The sequence below is a fragment of the Belonocnema kinseyi genome, chromosome 4 (genome assembly GCF_010883055.1).
Source record: "Belonocnema kinseyi isolate 2016_QV_RU_SX_M_011 chromosome 4, B_treatae_v1, whole genome shotgun sequence".
Lineage (NCBI taxonomy): Eukaryota > Metazoa > Arthropoda > Insecta > Hymenoptera > Cynipidae > Belonocnema > Belonocnema kinseyi.
The window spans coordinates 33,195,767-33,209,967 of NC_046660.1; the positions used below are offsets into that span (position 1 = coordinate 33,195,767).

Here is a 14,201-nt window from a genome sequence, read left to right on the forward strand (position 1 = left end):
CATTTGGCGAGAAAAAAAATTCTCTTTCATCACGACAACGCCCGAGTTCACACATGCTTCGTTTCAATGACTAAAATTGAAGAACTAAAATTCGAATTGGTCAAACACCCACCGTATTCACCAGTTTTAGCCCCCAGTGAATTTTTCTTATTTTCAAACTTGAAAAAATGGCTCGGTGGACAGAGATTTCCAGACAACGAAGACGTCATTGCCTCTGTAAGTGCTTATTTTGAGGAACTTCCGAAAACGCACTTTTCTGAAGGATTAAAAAAACTTGAAAAGCGATTGACCAAGTGTATATAGCTCCAAGGAGATTATGTTGAAAAATAAAAAAAAAATTTAACCAAAAAAAATTGTTTTTATACTTCATTCTAAGGACTTATTGAACTACCCTCGTAGAAGTCATCTTTCTTGGTTGAATAAAAACTTTTGTGAAGAAAATTCAACTATCGTCTAAAAAGTTTGTCTTAAATTCAAATATCTGATTGAATTTAATTCTTTTTTTGTTTGAAAATTGGACCATTTGATTGAAAATGCATCTTTTCATGATGAAAATTCAACTATTTGGTTTACAAATTGAACTATTCTGTTCAAAATCTAATTATTTTGGGAAAATTTTAATATTTTGTTAAAGCCATCATTTTTGTTGGAACATTCAACTATGCGTGTGGTTAAAAATTCATCCTTTAATATTCAAAAAACTTCTTTGATGGTAGAAAAGTGATCTTTTTGGTAGAAAATTTATCTTTCTTGTTTGAAAATTTTTGTTAAAAATCCAACTGCCTTCGAGAAAATTCGTCTTTTTTGTTTTGAAAATTTTACTATTTAGTTAAATCTGTAACTACTTTTGGGAGAACAGAGCTCTTATACTGCGAAATTCATTTCTTTTGTTGTTAATGCAACTGTGTGGTAAAAATTATTATTATTTTAAGATCCATCTTTTTATATTAAAAATCCCAAAGAATTTTATATATAAATATAATTGAATAAACCTTATTTTTTACTTATTCGTTTCTTAACTTTAATTAACCAAACAAACCAACTTAAAAACAGAAATAAAAAACAAAACACTTTTCTATTATTATTATTATTAATAATTTGTCTCACACATACCTCGTAGTTATCGAAGTAAGAGCATTTTTGGTGATCGTGTGAACCTTTATAAAATGGTGTTGCCTCACCAATGTGCATGTAGTCTCTTGCTTCGAAGACTCTTTTACACATTTTTTTATCCACGACATTCAACAGAGAAATTGAGGAATAAACTGCGCAGGCTACTGAACATCCTTCAGTGACTTCTCCCGTAAAATAAAAGTAAAAAAATCGGGAAATAATGGACTTGAAGTTTTCTCTGACGAAAACTTCCTTGGGAAACTTTTTGCTAATAGCAATTTCCTCCAAAACTTGATCGTTCCATTCTTTTTTTTCATTCGATAAAAACAACCAATTTTCGTTGTCACCCTTTTTGCTCATCTTTCATAAATACTTTTAATAATAATCAACACAAAAATTTCGAAGCCAATCAACTTAAAATATATAAATCCGTAAACAAACGAATGATCAAGCCAAATGTAAACAACGTGAAAGAGGGAAAGGGAAGTGTTCAGAACTTCCGAATGAAGATTGGCACAACTGATATCATTATTGCAGCCAAACTACCTGAGTACCATACAATCTTAGGCATCGAAAATTTGACACAAAAAAGTATAGTTAAAAATTAAAGAATAGCATAATCTACTCATTGAAATTTTCTCATTTTTAAACGATTTAAATTTGCGTCAAATAATTTGAAATCGTTTGAGCATAAAATAGTTTTAACATTACAATTCTTGGTAATCATCATTTTTTCACTTTTAAATGAAGTTCATGTTAGTTCAATTTTCAACGTTCCCTAGTGGAAAATTTTAATTCTTAATATTGTGCCCATTTAAAATTACTTTATTTTAAACATCTTTTTTAGAATATTTGAAAGGCTTGTAATTTTTTTTCCCGCTTTGAATTGCAAAAAAGGACGGTGAATTTATTTATATTCTAAGAAGAATTTGCCTAATTAATTTCAACGCTAAGTTATAATTTTTTCTGTAATAATAATTTTTAATTGTAGATTTAAGAAGCCTTATGACTTCAAAACATTCAAATTAGTTTTCAAATGGTTAAATTTTAATCGCTATGAATAGAACATAATTGAAATGTTTAATTATTCGAATTCGAAGACTTTTAATTAGAAAGAGCAGAATTTCAATTCCCTAGAATTTTCAATGATCGAATTTTCACCTTTTTAATCTGAGATTATTCAATTTTCAGATTCTTGAATTCAAAATTAAACTGTTTCGTTTGTAACGCTTTAAGTTAGAAATATCAACATTGCAACCTCTTTCAAATGTATTTCTTAAATTTTAAACATTTTACTCTGAATTTGTTAAATTTTCAGACATTTTTATTTAACATATTTCAGCTTGAAATACTCTCCATTTTCAATTTAAAATATAAAAATATTGCCTTCTTTCGATTTTACCCAATTTTGTTCGATTTGGAACCTTTTCTGTTCAAAATCATTCAATCTATTTTTGTTTTGTTACAAACGCTTTCGATTCGAAATACTGAATTATTTATTAATATTTTAAACACTTTTTAAGTACTTAATATTGAAAAAATTTTTTATTGATGTATTTTTCAATTGACCATATATGATGTGATTTTAAATTTTCTGGTATTCATAGAAAAGTAATTCTAAATATTGAACATGAAAATATAAAAATTCAGTGACGTTACAAAATTCGTTCTAGTTAAACCGTGCTAAATTTGTTTTTTATGTATCAAAGCAACCTTATGCCTAAAAAATCAAAATTCGTTTCTAAATTTATTTTGAACGATTCTAGCGACAACAGTCATACATAAGTTTGTAAATTCCCAATGAAACGAATTTATTAAAAAAAAAGAAAGTTGCAACAAAACAATTAAATTTTTCAGTCAAAAAAGAAAAAAAAATCTCATCCAAATTGTTGAATTTTTAAGTCAAAAAGACGATTTATGAACATAATAATGAATTTTAACTAAAAAAGATACATTTTTAGTATAAAATGGAAAAGTAACCTGTTTATTATTCATTCTCATACAAAAAACTTCATTATTAACCAAATAGTTAAATTTTCACCCCGAAAAATGAATCTTCTACCAAAAAACACCAATTTTCAAAAAAGTACATGAATGTTAAACTAGAAAATATAGATTTTCATCCGAAAATAGAATATTTAATATATTAGAGACTTGAATTTTAATATATAACAAAAAAAGACGCATTTTTAACAGATTAGTTCAATTTTGAACGAAATGAATAAAGTATTAACCAACAATTGCATCGATAAATGTTCAGTGAAAAAATTAAACTAAATAAAATAAATTTTCAACCAAACGGATCGATTTTCACCAAAGAAGATTAAATTTTCCTCAATAAATGGAAATTAAATTTTCAGTTCAAGCAATTAATTTTCAGTTAAAGTGATGAATCTTAAAGGAAAAATGCATTTTTAACCATTGTATAATTTTCAACCCAAAAGATTAAGTTTCTGCCACAACATATAAGTTTTCAACCAATTATGTGATTAATTAACAACAAAAGAGATAAATTTTCACCCCAAAATAGAATGGATAAGTTATAATATAAGTAAAAAGTAAATTTTCAACGAAATAGTTTAACTTTCCACCAAAACAAATGAATTTTAACCCATGATTACATTTCTATGAAAAAAAGGTTGATTTTCGACAAGAAATTGAAATTAAATTTTTAGCGAAAAAAATGTTCAATAAAAAAAACTAATTTTCTAACAAAAAAAAGGAATTAGACCCCAGGAAGGTTAATATTTTACCACAAGGTATGAATTTTAAAGAAAGTATAAGAATTTTCAACCAAATAGTTGAATTAAGAAATTTCAAATTAAATGGGATAAAAATTAAATAATTTAGACTCACACTATTTTAAATTTAATAAAAACCTTTAATTGCGACTATATTATTATGGATTTATTTTTAAATTGAAAATAGTAAAACGCACGTTTACACTTTTCAATGTTGAAAAAAATAACAGAAATAATATATTAATAAATTTATATATTAAATTTAATATGAAAATTAATATAAAGGAAGACCTGAAACTCTGGATTAAAAATATATTATTGACAAATCATGAAAATTTGTATTAAAAAATAGAACTAAATAAAACGGATCTAGAATTGTTTGGTCAAATTAATTATTATTTAGATTTCCATACTTAGAGTACAGACCCATTTTAAAAATAATGTATTTATTTATATTTATAAAGTTGAGAAAATAAAACTGTTTTTATCGAAAAATTAAAACTTCAAATACTTTTAATTTTTAATTGTTTAAATCTTCAAAACTGCATTTTAATTATTTAAAAAATTGTTAAAATCGAACTTGATCAGACTTTTCTTCTGATAATTCATAAAAATTCCAGTTTCCCGGTCCGGCGGCCACCAGGCTTTTTATCAAAAAATCTTCGATTTTAAAAACTTAGAATTTATTTTTAAATTCCTTAAATTAAAATATATGCTTTTAAAAATTAAAAACCTAAAGTGGAAAATTTCTAAAGTGTAAGATTTTCGAATTAAGCATTCTAAACTGAATGATATAATCATTTATAAAAATCACAATTTGAAAAATGATTTAAAAAAACAGTTGAAATCAAAGTTGGACAACATTTTTATTCTTAAATTTTTGTAAAATTCCCGGTCAAAAAATAGATTCACTGTCATTTCCCGGTTTTCCCCGGTCTCATAAAATCCCCGGTCATTTCCCGGTTTCCCGGTCCAGCGGCCACCCTGTAAACTATCAAATAAGAATAGTCGTTGAAAAAAAATCGAAAAATACATAACCATTTTTGAGTCACAGATTATTTGAAAACCTTAAATCTGTGGAATCAAGATGTAAACAATTTAAAGTTATGAAAATCGAAGAAGACTGTTCGAAAGAAACCCTTTTTATATTTCATTATTTCTTGCTGTTTTCTTTGTACAAGAAAATCTTAAAAATAAATTAAAATTTCTCACCAATGTTTTTGAAAAACAGTGCACGCTATTTATTAAACTATTATATATATTCATAAAAAAACCTAGACCTTGTTAATTTTCTCAAATACAAACATAAAAATTACATAGGTACTCCAAATATTATAAATAAAAATCAGAGTTCATCAAAACGTGCTGTTTTTATTATAAAATATCAAAAATTCTTTTACATAACTACAAATTAAAATTACTCGAAACTGATAAAAAAAAAGATTTCAACACCTTCAGTCAACTCTGAAAAGAAGTTGAGGTTATACAATAAAAAAATTAACACGTTCCTAACTTATACAAGTCCCATTAAGCAATATTCTCTTAATTATAAAAGGCATTCGAGGCATTGGTTCATATCGAATAGAATTTCAGGTAATATTTAAAAAAAAACAGAGCGTGAAGAATTTCATACCAGGTTTTTTTTACAATATTTAACGGCGAGAGTAAATAGTAAAACAAATTGCTCACGCAAGAAGATTTTACGTGTTTAGTCGGTGTGTCTCAAAATACTGATAGTGTTCTTACCAACAACATGTATCAGTCCCTCTTCCTGCAAATTTCTGAGCGAATCTTCAAACATGTCTCGAGTTACGAGCTGCAAGAGAAAATATAGGATTTCAAGAATATTTTCATTTCCTATCGCAAAAATTTTAGCACTTATAATAAATTGAAATGATACTTACAGTGTCCGAAGATTCCTTAATTTCAGTCAATAGTTTCTGATAGTTCATGGTTGCAACCTTCTTCTCCTTAATCCTTTTCTTCAAAGCCTCCGTTAATGCAACCTGGCGTCTTCTTGCACCTTCTGAAATTCCTGTCGTCAAAATACCCACATCGATCTTTCCAGTGGCTGGATCGATGGCCGATTGCTTCAGGGCTTCACGATGTAGCCTTTAAAAAACGAATTGGAAAACATTTATTGGAAACCAGTGGAATTTCACTTACTATCGGCGAGAAAACTATAGGCATCTGCCTTTGAAGCATTGCAGTTTGCAGTTTGAATCGCTTTAATATCTGCATTAGAACTGAAGATAATATAGTTGCACATTTTTGTACTTTTGAGCAACAATTTTTATTATTTTTTAAATTTCTCAACTGCAACTGGTTCACAACAGTTTTCCTCATACTCCTGAATTTTTTCAAATTTTTTCCATCGCCCCTTGTATATGAAATAATGCTCTAAACTTGACTGTTCTTAAGGGCATGTGACACAGCTAAATACCTATATTACCGATCACAGTTTTTCGGTTCACTGAATGGTTTTTTGAACCTAAGAACCTTTTTTTTAAATAAAATATCGAGCTGAAACTTTGGGAAATGTTTTAGAGTACAAGAAAGTACGTTTAGGTACTGCATTTTGGTAGAAACTTCACTGAAAATGATTTCATCTTTTTTCTGAACCTCAACATTTTTTGAACGTTCGAACTTTTTTGATACATAAAATATCAGTCTCAAACTTTGAGAAATGCAAGAGCCGGAAGAAAACTACGTTTAAGTACAAAGCTTAATAATAAAAAATGTAAAAAAATATATTTTAACAATCAATTCCAACGGCATCAGCCGGTAACGTTGTACACGAAAATACGAAACCTGGTGGCCAGTAGACGAGGCTCTAGAGGGTTCGTATTTTCGTGTACAACGTTACCGGCTGATACCGTTGGAATTGATTGTTGAATTTTTTTTTACATATTTTATTATTAAGCTTGTACTTTAACGTAGTTTTCTTTCGGCTCTTGTATTTTTAAAAGTTTGAGACCGATATTTTATGTATAAAAAAAGTTCGAACGTTGAAAAAATGTTGAGGTTCAGAAAAAAGATGAAATAATTTTCAGTGAAGTTCCTACCAAAATTCAGTACCTAAACGTACTTTATTGTACTTTAATACATTTCCTAAAGTTTCAGCTCGATATTTCATTTACAAAAAAAGTTCTTAGGTTCAAAAAAACATTCAGTAAACTGAAAAACTGTGGTCGGTAATATAGGTATTTAGCTGTGTCACATGCCCTTAAATGTACCCAAAAATCCTTACTTTTTTTACATTTTTCAGTCTGCTAAGCACAATTTTTTTTACTTAAACGCCTTCAAGCTCATTAAGGTAGAACACTTACAGCTTTTAAGTGACTGTTTTTTTGTTGCGCTAGCATTTTTTTTGACTGAGTTGTTAAGCTTCAAAGTCAGATGCCTATAGTTTTCTCACCGATAGTAGATATTCACATAAAGACAGTTGTTCGAGGGGTTGGCTACTTGAATTTTGAGTGTACACCAGATTTCAAGTTTTTTTTTTTTAATTTAGCAAGGATTGCTAATAATATTAAATATACATGTTAAATACTGATGACAGATTTCTCAAAGACGTCAAAGATTTCAAGGATTTCAAAAGGTTCCAAATATTTCGTAAAGATTTCAGAAAAATGACAAATATTTAAAAGATTTCAGAAAGATAAAAAATATTTCAGATATTTCACAAGGAGTTCTGAAAAATAAAAAATAATTTAGCGATTCTTGGAAACAAAATTCAAGATCTTTTCAAGGTTTTCTAGGTCAAGAAGTCATGTTTTTCCAGGTCTCCTTTTTTTTTTATCAAATAATGAAATAACCGCTTGTTATATACATAAAAAATTAGCAATTTCATTTTTTATTGGCCAATAATTTTTAAAGAAAGCCATAAATAAACAAATTCGTAATGTTTTGCGGACATAAATCATCTTTGAAATCCTTAAATTCTTTTAAAACTTTTAAATAATTTGTGAATTTCTTGAAATCTCTTAAAATACTTAAAAGTTTTTGTGAAATCTTGGCATTTCTGTGAACTCTTTTGGAACTTTTTAAATTTTCGTAAAATATTTAAAATCCTTGAAATCTCCTAAAATCTTGGTATTATTTTTTTTAACCTTTTGAAATTATTATGCAATCTTTGTGAAATATTTCTGAACTCTTTTGTATTCACTTTAAATTATTAAAATCTTTTAATCTGTGTAAAATCTTTTGAAGTCTTAGAAATCGTTTGAAATGTTTGTGAAACTTTTCCTTGCTCTTTATTTTTGAAATCTTTTTAATTCGTTGAAATCATTGTATTATTTGAAATCTTATTGAAATCTGTTCAAATCTTCTCACGTGTTTCAAAACCTTTTGAAATTGTTTAAAATCTTGGACATTTTTTTAAATCCTTCAAATCTTTTTAAATATTATGAATCTTGTATTCTTATGAAATCTTTGAAACATTTGTGAAATCCGTTTGAAATATTGTGTATTCATTTAAAATCATAACAATATTTGTAATCTGTGTTTAAAAATCTTTAAAATATTTTGAAATCGTTCGAAATCTTTTAAATCTGATGCGCAAGCCTTTTTTTAATTTTTGGAAATCCGTGAAATCTTTGTATAATGTTAAAAATCCTTTTATATATTTAAAAAATTTTGAAAAATGTATACTTTAACATTCTATAAAAGCGGATACAAAATTAAAAACTTAAAGAATTATTCGCAATGTACAAGCCTGTTCGTTGTAATCCATAAAATAATTGGTAAAGTCTACAAAAAATAGGCAGAAATCGCGTAGTTTATTCTGTAATAAATAAAAGATAAATTATATCTTGACGAATAAAAAAACTTTTCAGTAGCAACATTTCTTCTAAACGAGACGATTCTTTAATAATAGACCTCAAAGATTTTTAATTTCTTTTCGCATTTGAATAAAATAACCGTTTTAAAAGATAAAAATTATAATTCAACTTTCTCGTGAAAATTTCAAGGAGAATTTCAGGTTTTCATGGTTTCCAGGGTCGCTGAACACCCTGAAATATTTTTATGACTTCAAATTTTGTTTAAAGATTACGGAGATTTCAGAAGAATTACAAATACTTTACAGATTGCAGAAAGATTAAAATTAATTCGTCAATATTTGAGAGATTTTACAAAGATTTCACACAGAGTTCAGAAAAATTACAAATATTTTAAAGATTTCAAGGATTTAAAAAGATTGAACAAGGAGGTCGAAAGATTTTACAAATATTTCATCAGGATTTCAGAAAAAATAAAAATACAGAGTGTCCAGCGATTCTTTGAAACAAAATTCATGGTCTTTTCAGGTTTTCTAGGTCAAGAAGTCAAGTTTATCCAAATCTTATTTTTTTAAATCAAATAAGGAAATAACCGTTTGTTCTAGATGTAAAAAATGAGCCATTTCATTTTTTATTGACCAATAACTTATAAATAAAGCCATAAATAAACGAATTCTTAATATTTTGCGGACATAAGTCATCTTTAAAATCCTTCAAATCTTTGTGAATTACTTGAAATCTCTTAAAATACTTAAAGTCTTTGTGAAATCTTGGAATTTCTGTTAAATATTTTGGAACTTTTTAAACCTTCATAAAGTATTTGAAATATTTGAAATCTCTCAAATCTTTGTAAATTTGTCTTTAACCTTTTGAAATTTATATGAAATCTTTGTGAAATCCTTTTGAAATCTTTTGTATTCATTTGAAGTTATTAAAATTTGTTTAATCATTGTAAAATATTTTTAAATCTTAAAAATTTGGTATATCTTTTTTAAAATCTTTATAATGTTTGGAAATGTTCGAAATCTTTGTGAAACTTTGAAATGTGGTGTAGATGCCTTTTTCAAATCTTTGACATCGAAACCTTTGGGAAAAGTATGTCAAATCTTTTGAAATATTTGTGACATTTTTCTTAAACCTTAGTTTTTGAAATCTTATTGAAATCTGTTCAAATCTTCTCAAATGTTTTAAAACCGTTTGAAATTGTTTAAAATCTTCTAAATGTTCTTGAATCTTTGAAATGTGGTGTACTGTAATCCAGTATCAAATATTTTGAAAAATTTGAAATCTGGTGTTATGTACCCTTTTTAAAATCTCTGGAATTCTTAAAATTTTTACGAAATCTTTGAAATATTTGTGAAATTTTTTTAAATCGTTTGTGTTAATTTGAAATCACAACTTTCATGCCTTTTTGAAATCTTGGTATTCTTTGTATAACGGTTAAAATCCTTTTAAATCTTTTGTAAGTTTTGAAAGATTTTGCAACTTTTTCATGTCTTTAGGAATGTTTTGTAATCTGGTGTACACTCAAAAATCGATTAGTGAAAAGAAACCGAGTGGTAAGTTTAATATCGCAAAAAACTGTATAATTTAATATTCTATATTGCCGGAGACAAAATAAAAAACTTATAGAATTATTCACAATGTTTAAGTCTGTTCGTTGCAATCTATCAAGTAATCCATCTTTGCTTATTCTGCAATGAGTAAATATCAATTATATCTTGATAAATAAAAAACTTTTCAGTAGCAACATTTCTTCTAAACGAGACGTTTCTTTAATAATAGGTCAAAAACTTTAAATTGCTTTTCGCATTTCAATAAAATAATAGTTTTGAAAGAAAAAAAAATAAATTAAGGTTCTCGGGAAAAATTCAAGGAGATTTCCAGATTTTCTAGGTTCAAACAAAAGGCCAAGGAGAGGTTTTCAAAGTTTTCAAGGTCGCTGGATACCCTGAAATATTTTTAAGATTTCAAATGTTTCGTAAAAATTTAAAAGATTAAACAAGGATTTAGAAGATTTTATAAAGATTTCAGCAATATTACAAATATTTTTAAGATTTAAGAAGATTTAAAAGATAGGTTGAGTCTAGTCGTCCAGAAAAATTGGGAGAGTTGAAAAAAGGGAAGGACTAGTCGTTCCAAAATTTCTCTCCTAAAGTCATTTGCAATCTCCTAAGGTCATTTGAAATCTCCTGAAATCATTGGAAGTCACTAGAATTCTCCTCAAATCACTTGAAATCTCCTGAAGTCATTGAAACCTTAAATTATTGAAATATCAAAGAGTTCACTTTTTATTTAGATGATTTCACAAAAATTCTAAAGATTTTACCAATATTTCAAAAATTTCAATGAATCAAGAAAAGAATTTTAAAGATTCCAGAACGAAGTGGGACGATGGTCGTGGGGGCTAAAGCGTAGGCTTTGGACCCACTCCTTCGGCTTGCAGGTTCGATTCCCGCCTCGCACTCTGGAAGAGTCTCGGTGGCCCATGCGGTGAACACTAGCCTAGCAAGGGAGTTGTTCATCGCCGGAGAGTCGTGGGACCGGTACCTCTAGAGAAAAAGGTTTTCTCTAAGTACTTAAGGCTTGTTGCTCTTGGTGGTTCGGAACCCACCTTAAACTGTAGGTGGTCCCCCTTCCACCACCAAGTAAGTGTGTGGAGGGTGTGTAAAGGAATATAGAGAAGGTGTAAGAAAAATGTAAACCCTTAGGGGACACATTAGAAGCTTCCACTACTAGATTCCACAACGATTTAAAAAGATTTCACCGAAATTACAAAAATTTCAGAAAGATTTCAAAAATATTTCGATAATTTTACTTCAGACTTCATCAAATCCTCGCAGTGGACGATGCATCAATTCAATAATTGAAATTTACCTCCAGGCTTCCTCAACATCCGCAATATCCACCGTTTCGCTAAAACGAATTTTCGCATGAGCTTCAGCGATTCGAATCAACGACTCAAGTTGACGTGGATAGGCTGTGATTTGTCCTTTGCCACTTCCAACTCTTCGCATATCGACATATGCCTGAACTAATCTCTGCTGGGCTTCCTCGCCAAGAGTCGGGCGAATGTGCTCCTTAGCATAAGCGATGTAGTCTCGCAAAACACTCATATCAATCATCTCATCCTCTTGTTCGGGCTCAGCTTTGAAATACAGTGACACCATGTGTTTACCAAGTCTTCGATCGAACAAATCATTTTGTGGATCCAGCATTAAGAAGATCAAATCGAATCGAGAGAGCAAAGTATGGGGCAGCATCACGTTTTCGACGACCTAAATTTAAGGTAGAAAATTGTTATTCTTTAAATACTGTTTAGAGGGTCTAGATCAGGGGTCTCCATAATCCCACAGGTGCAGCGTGATCCAGGATCGCTCGGCCTTTTTCAAGATCTACCAATTTTTTTTTCGACGAAAAACTGGGAGTAAATTTATGACTCCTTTAAAAAAATCCCAGTTGGAAAGGCTCGGAGAATTAAAAGGAATTGAAATTTTATTAGCGCTTTTAAAGAAAAATAATTGTTAATTTGATTTAACTACTTTAAATTTCAAAGTCAAAACTGCTTACTTTTTACAATTTGACATTTTTATTACATTAAAAAAATTTTTGTTTAAATTAAGTTTTTCATCATTGTTAACTCTCGAAAAGAAAATTGGTTAAATTATAAACCCCATAAAAATGAATTAATCGAAAAAAAAAATTTAAACAAAAAGTAATATTTAATTTTTAATTTGTAATATAAAAGTTTTGAAAAACGCTATCGCAACTGAAGGGTAAAAAATCTATTCCTTGGTATTAATAGATCGTAAAAATGGTAAGTTATTTATTTTTTGTATCTATTAGATATAACAATATAATCAATTATTTAAGTCAATTTAACAATTTTTTTAACTTTTAATATTGAAAAATTTGTATTTATGGATTTTAAAATTCATTCCTTGCTACTTTTTAATTTAATTTAAAAATTAAATTTAGAATTATTTATAAACAACAATTTTTTAGGGAATTTAAATTGTTAGTATCAAAAATTATACTTGCATTAAATATTTTATTTAACAATATTAAAGTAACGAAAACTAAACATTCATTATTTTATTTCAAAATTCTCAATTTTAGCGTGAAGTTTGAAATAGAAATAAGGGTTTCGAGTTTATGGGTTCCCTGCGGCAAAAAATAAGGTAAAGGGTTTTGACAGTTCTGGGTAAAAACACTAAAAATTTAGTAGATCCGACCTATTGGCCTGGGATCGCTAGTAGATACAGGATCTACCTTTGGAGACCCGTGCTCTAGATCTACTCAAAACTAAGAAAAACCTTCCCGACCATTTAATTTTGTAATTCAAGTTTTAAAAACTAACCAATTTTTAATTTGATGTTTTAAGAAAAAAAAACTTAAAAGTAATTAATCTAATGAGAAACAATCTTTATTTTAAAGCATTTAAAATTAAATATTCACAATGCAACAATTTCAAACTCAAACTTTTTATATTGTAGAAATTTAAAGTATTCGAAATAAGACCAACTCAGTGGCTGTTTTAATCAAAGAAAAAAATTCCCGGTTCGCAGACATTTTTCATTGGCAATGAAAATAAAAAATTCGAAAGATACAAAATTTTCCATTTGAAGTAATAAAAACTGAGCTGTAAATAATTTTAAGCAATTTTAAGCTGTAAACATTAAAAATTGAGCGATGCCATTTTTTTCTAAAATGAAAACTTCTCAAATTAAAACTTAAATTATTTTTATTTCAAACAGTTAAAAAATCATTTACAAAAACTTCAAAATTGTATTTCATAATCTTGAAAAACTCACAGGTTTTAGATTTTTGAAATTTTTTCAAAACTTCTAAATATTTTTGGTCTAGAATAATAGGTGTTTACTGATTAAAATTTTTTTCACTTTTGGCGAATGCCAACCCACACGTTTTTTTCCTGCAGATCAAACAATTTGATTTATTATAGAATTTTCACTCAGCTTTCATCTTCAGTGCTCGTAAATTGAAATTAAAAAATTGCTCTAGTTAAAACATTTAACATTGCAGTTGATGAATTTCAAATATTCCATTTTTTTATTAAGTATTTAACTCTGTACATTTTAACAAAAAATTGTTCACTAATACTTACTTAAAAATTACTATATTTTTGTAATAACTGTTCCCATTTTATATTGGACAAAAACTTCTGTTTTTTTGCGTACTTATTTTTAATGATTTGGCACTTGAAACATGTACCTTATTTATTCATAAATAACTTATTTAAGTTCTATACTTGCTTTAATTTTTATTAAATAGTGGGCACACTTAGTAATTTGAGAGTATTTGCCGTGAAATTCAAATACCGTATGTTCAAATATTGTCTATTTAAAGAAAAAAAAGGGGTTTCAAGAAAAAAGCCGAAACTAAGAAAAAAAAAGAGGGAAAAACTGTGCATCCTGTTCTTAGAAATCATACACAACGTTCTTAAATCATATACCAGGTGTATACATATGAAACCGGTATTGCCATCTAGCGGCCAGTAGGCACACTTGTAGGCACTGTCGGAACTTACCATTTGTGCTAATTGGCG

The 14,201-nt window shown here is 27.9% G+C and overlaps 2 protein-coding genes across 2 annotated transcripts in view; both read right to left on the reverse strand.

The window, feature by feature from the left end:
* Positions 1-1,574, reverse strand: part of LOC117171659 — a 10,496-nt gene extending 8,922 nt beyond the window's left edge. The window contains exon 1 of the mRNA XM_033359167.1: positions 1,114-1,574. Coding sequence (XP_033215058.1) covers positions 1,114-1,473 — 360 coding nt within the window. The 5' untranslated portion in view covers positions 1,474-1,574. The remainder of the gene's footprint in view (positions 1-1,113) is intronic.
* A 3,944-nt stretch (positions 1,575-5,518) lies between these two features.
* LOC117171374 (DNA replication licensing factor MCM4) overlaps positions 5,519-14,201 on the reverse strand; it is a 25,072-nt gene continuing 16,389 nt past the window's right edge. Inside the window, exons 6-8 of the mRNA XM_033358623.1 lie at positions 11,513-11,913; positions 5,759-5,966; positions 5,519-5,670 (exon numbers count right to left, since the gene is read on the reverse strand). Coding sequence (XP_033214514.1) covers positions 5,563-5,670; positions 5,759-5,966; positions 11,513-11,913 — 717 coding nt within the window. The 3' untranslated portion in view covers positions 5,519-5,562. The remainder of the gene's footprint in view (positions 5,671-5,758; positions 5,967-11,512; positions 11,914-14,201) is intronic.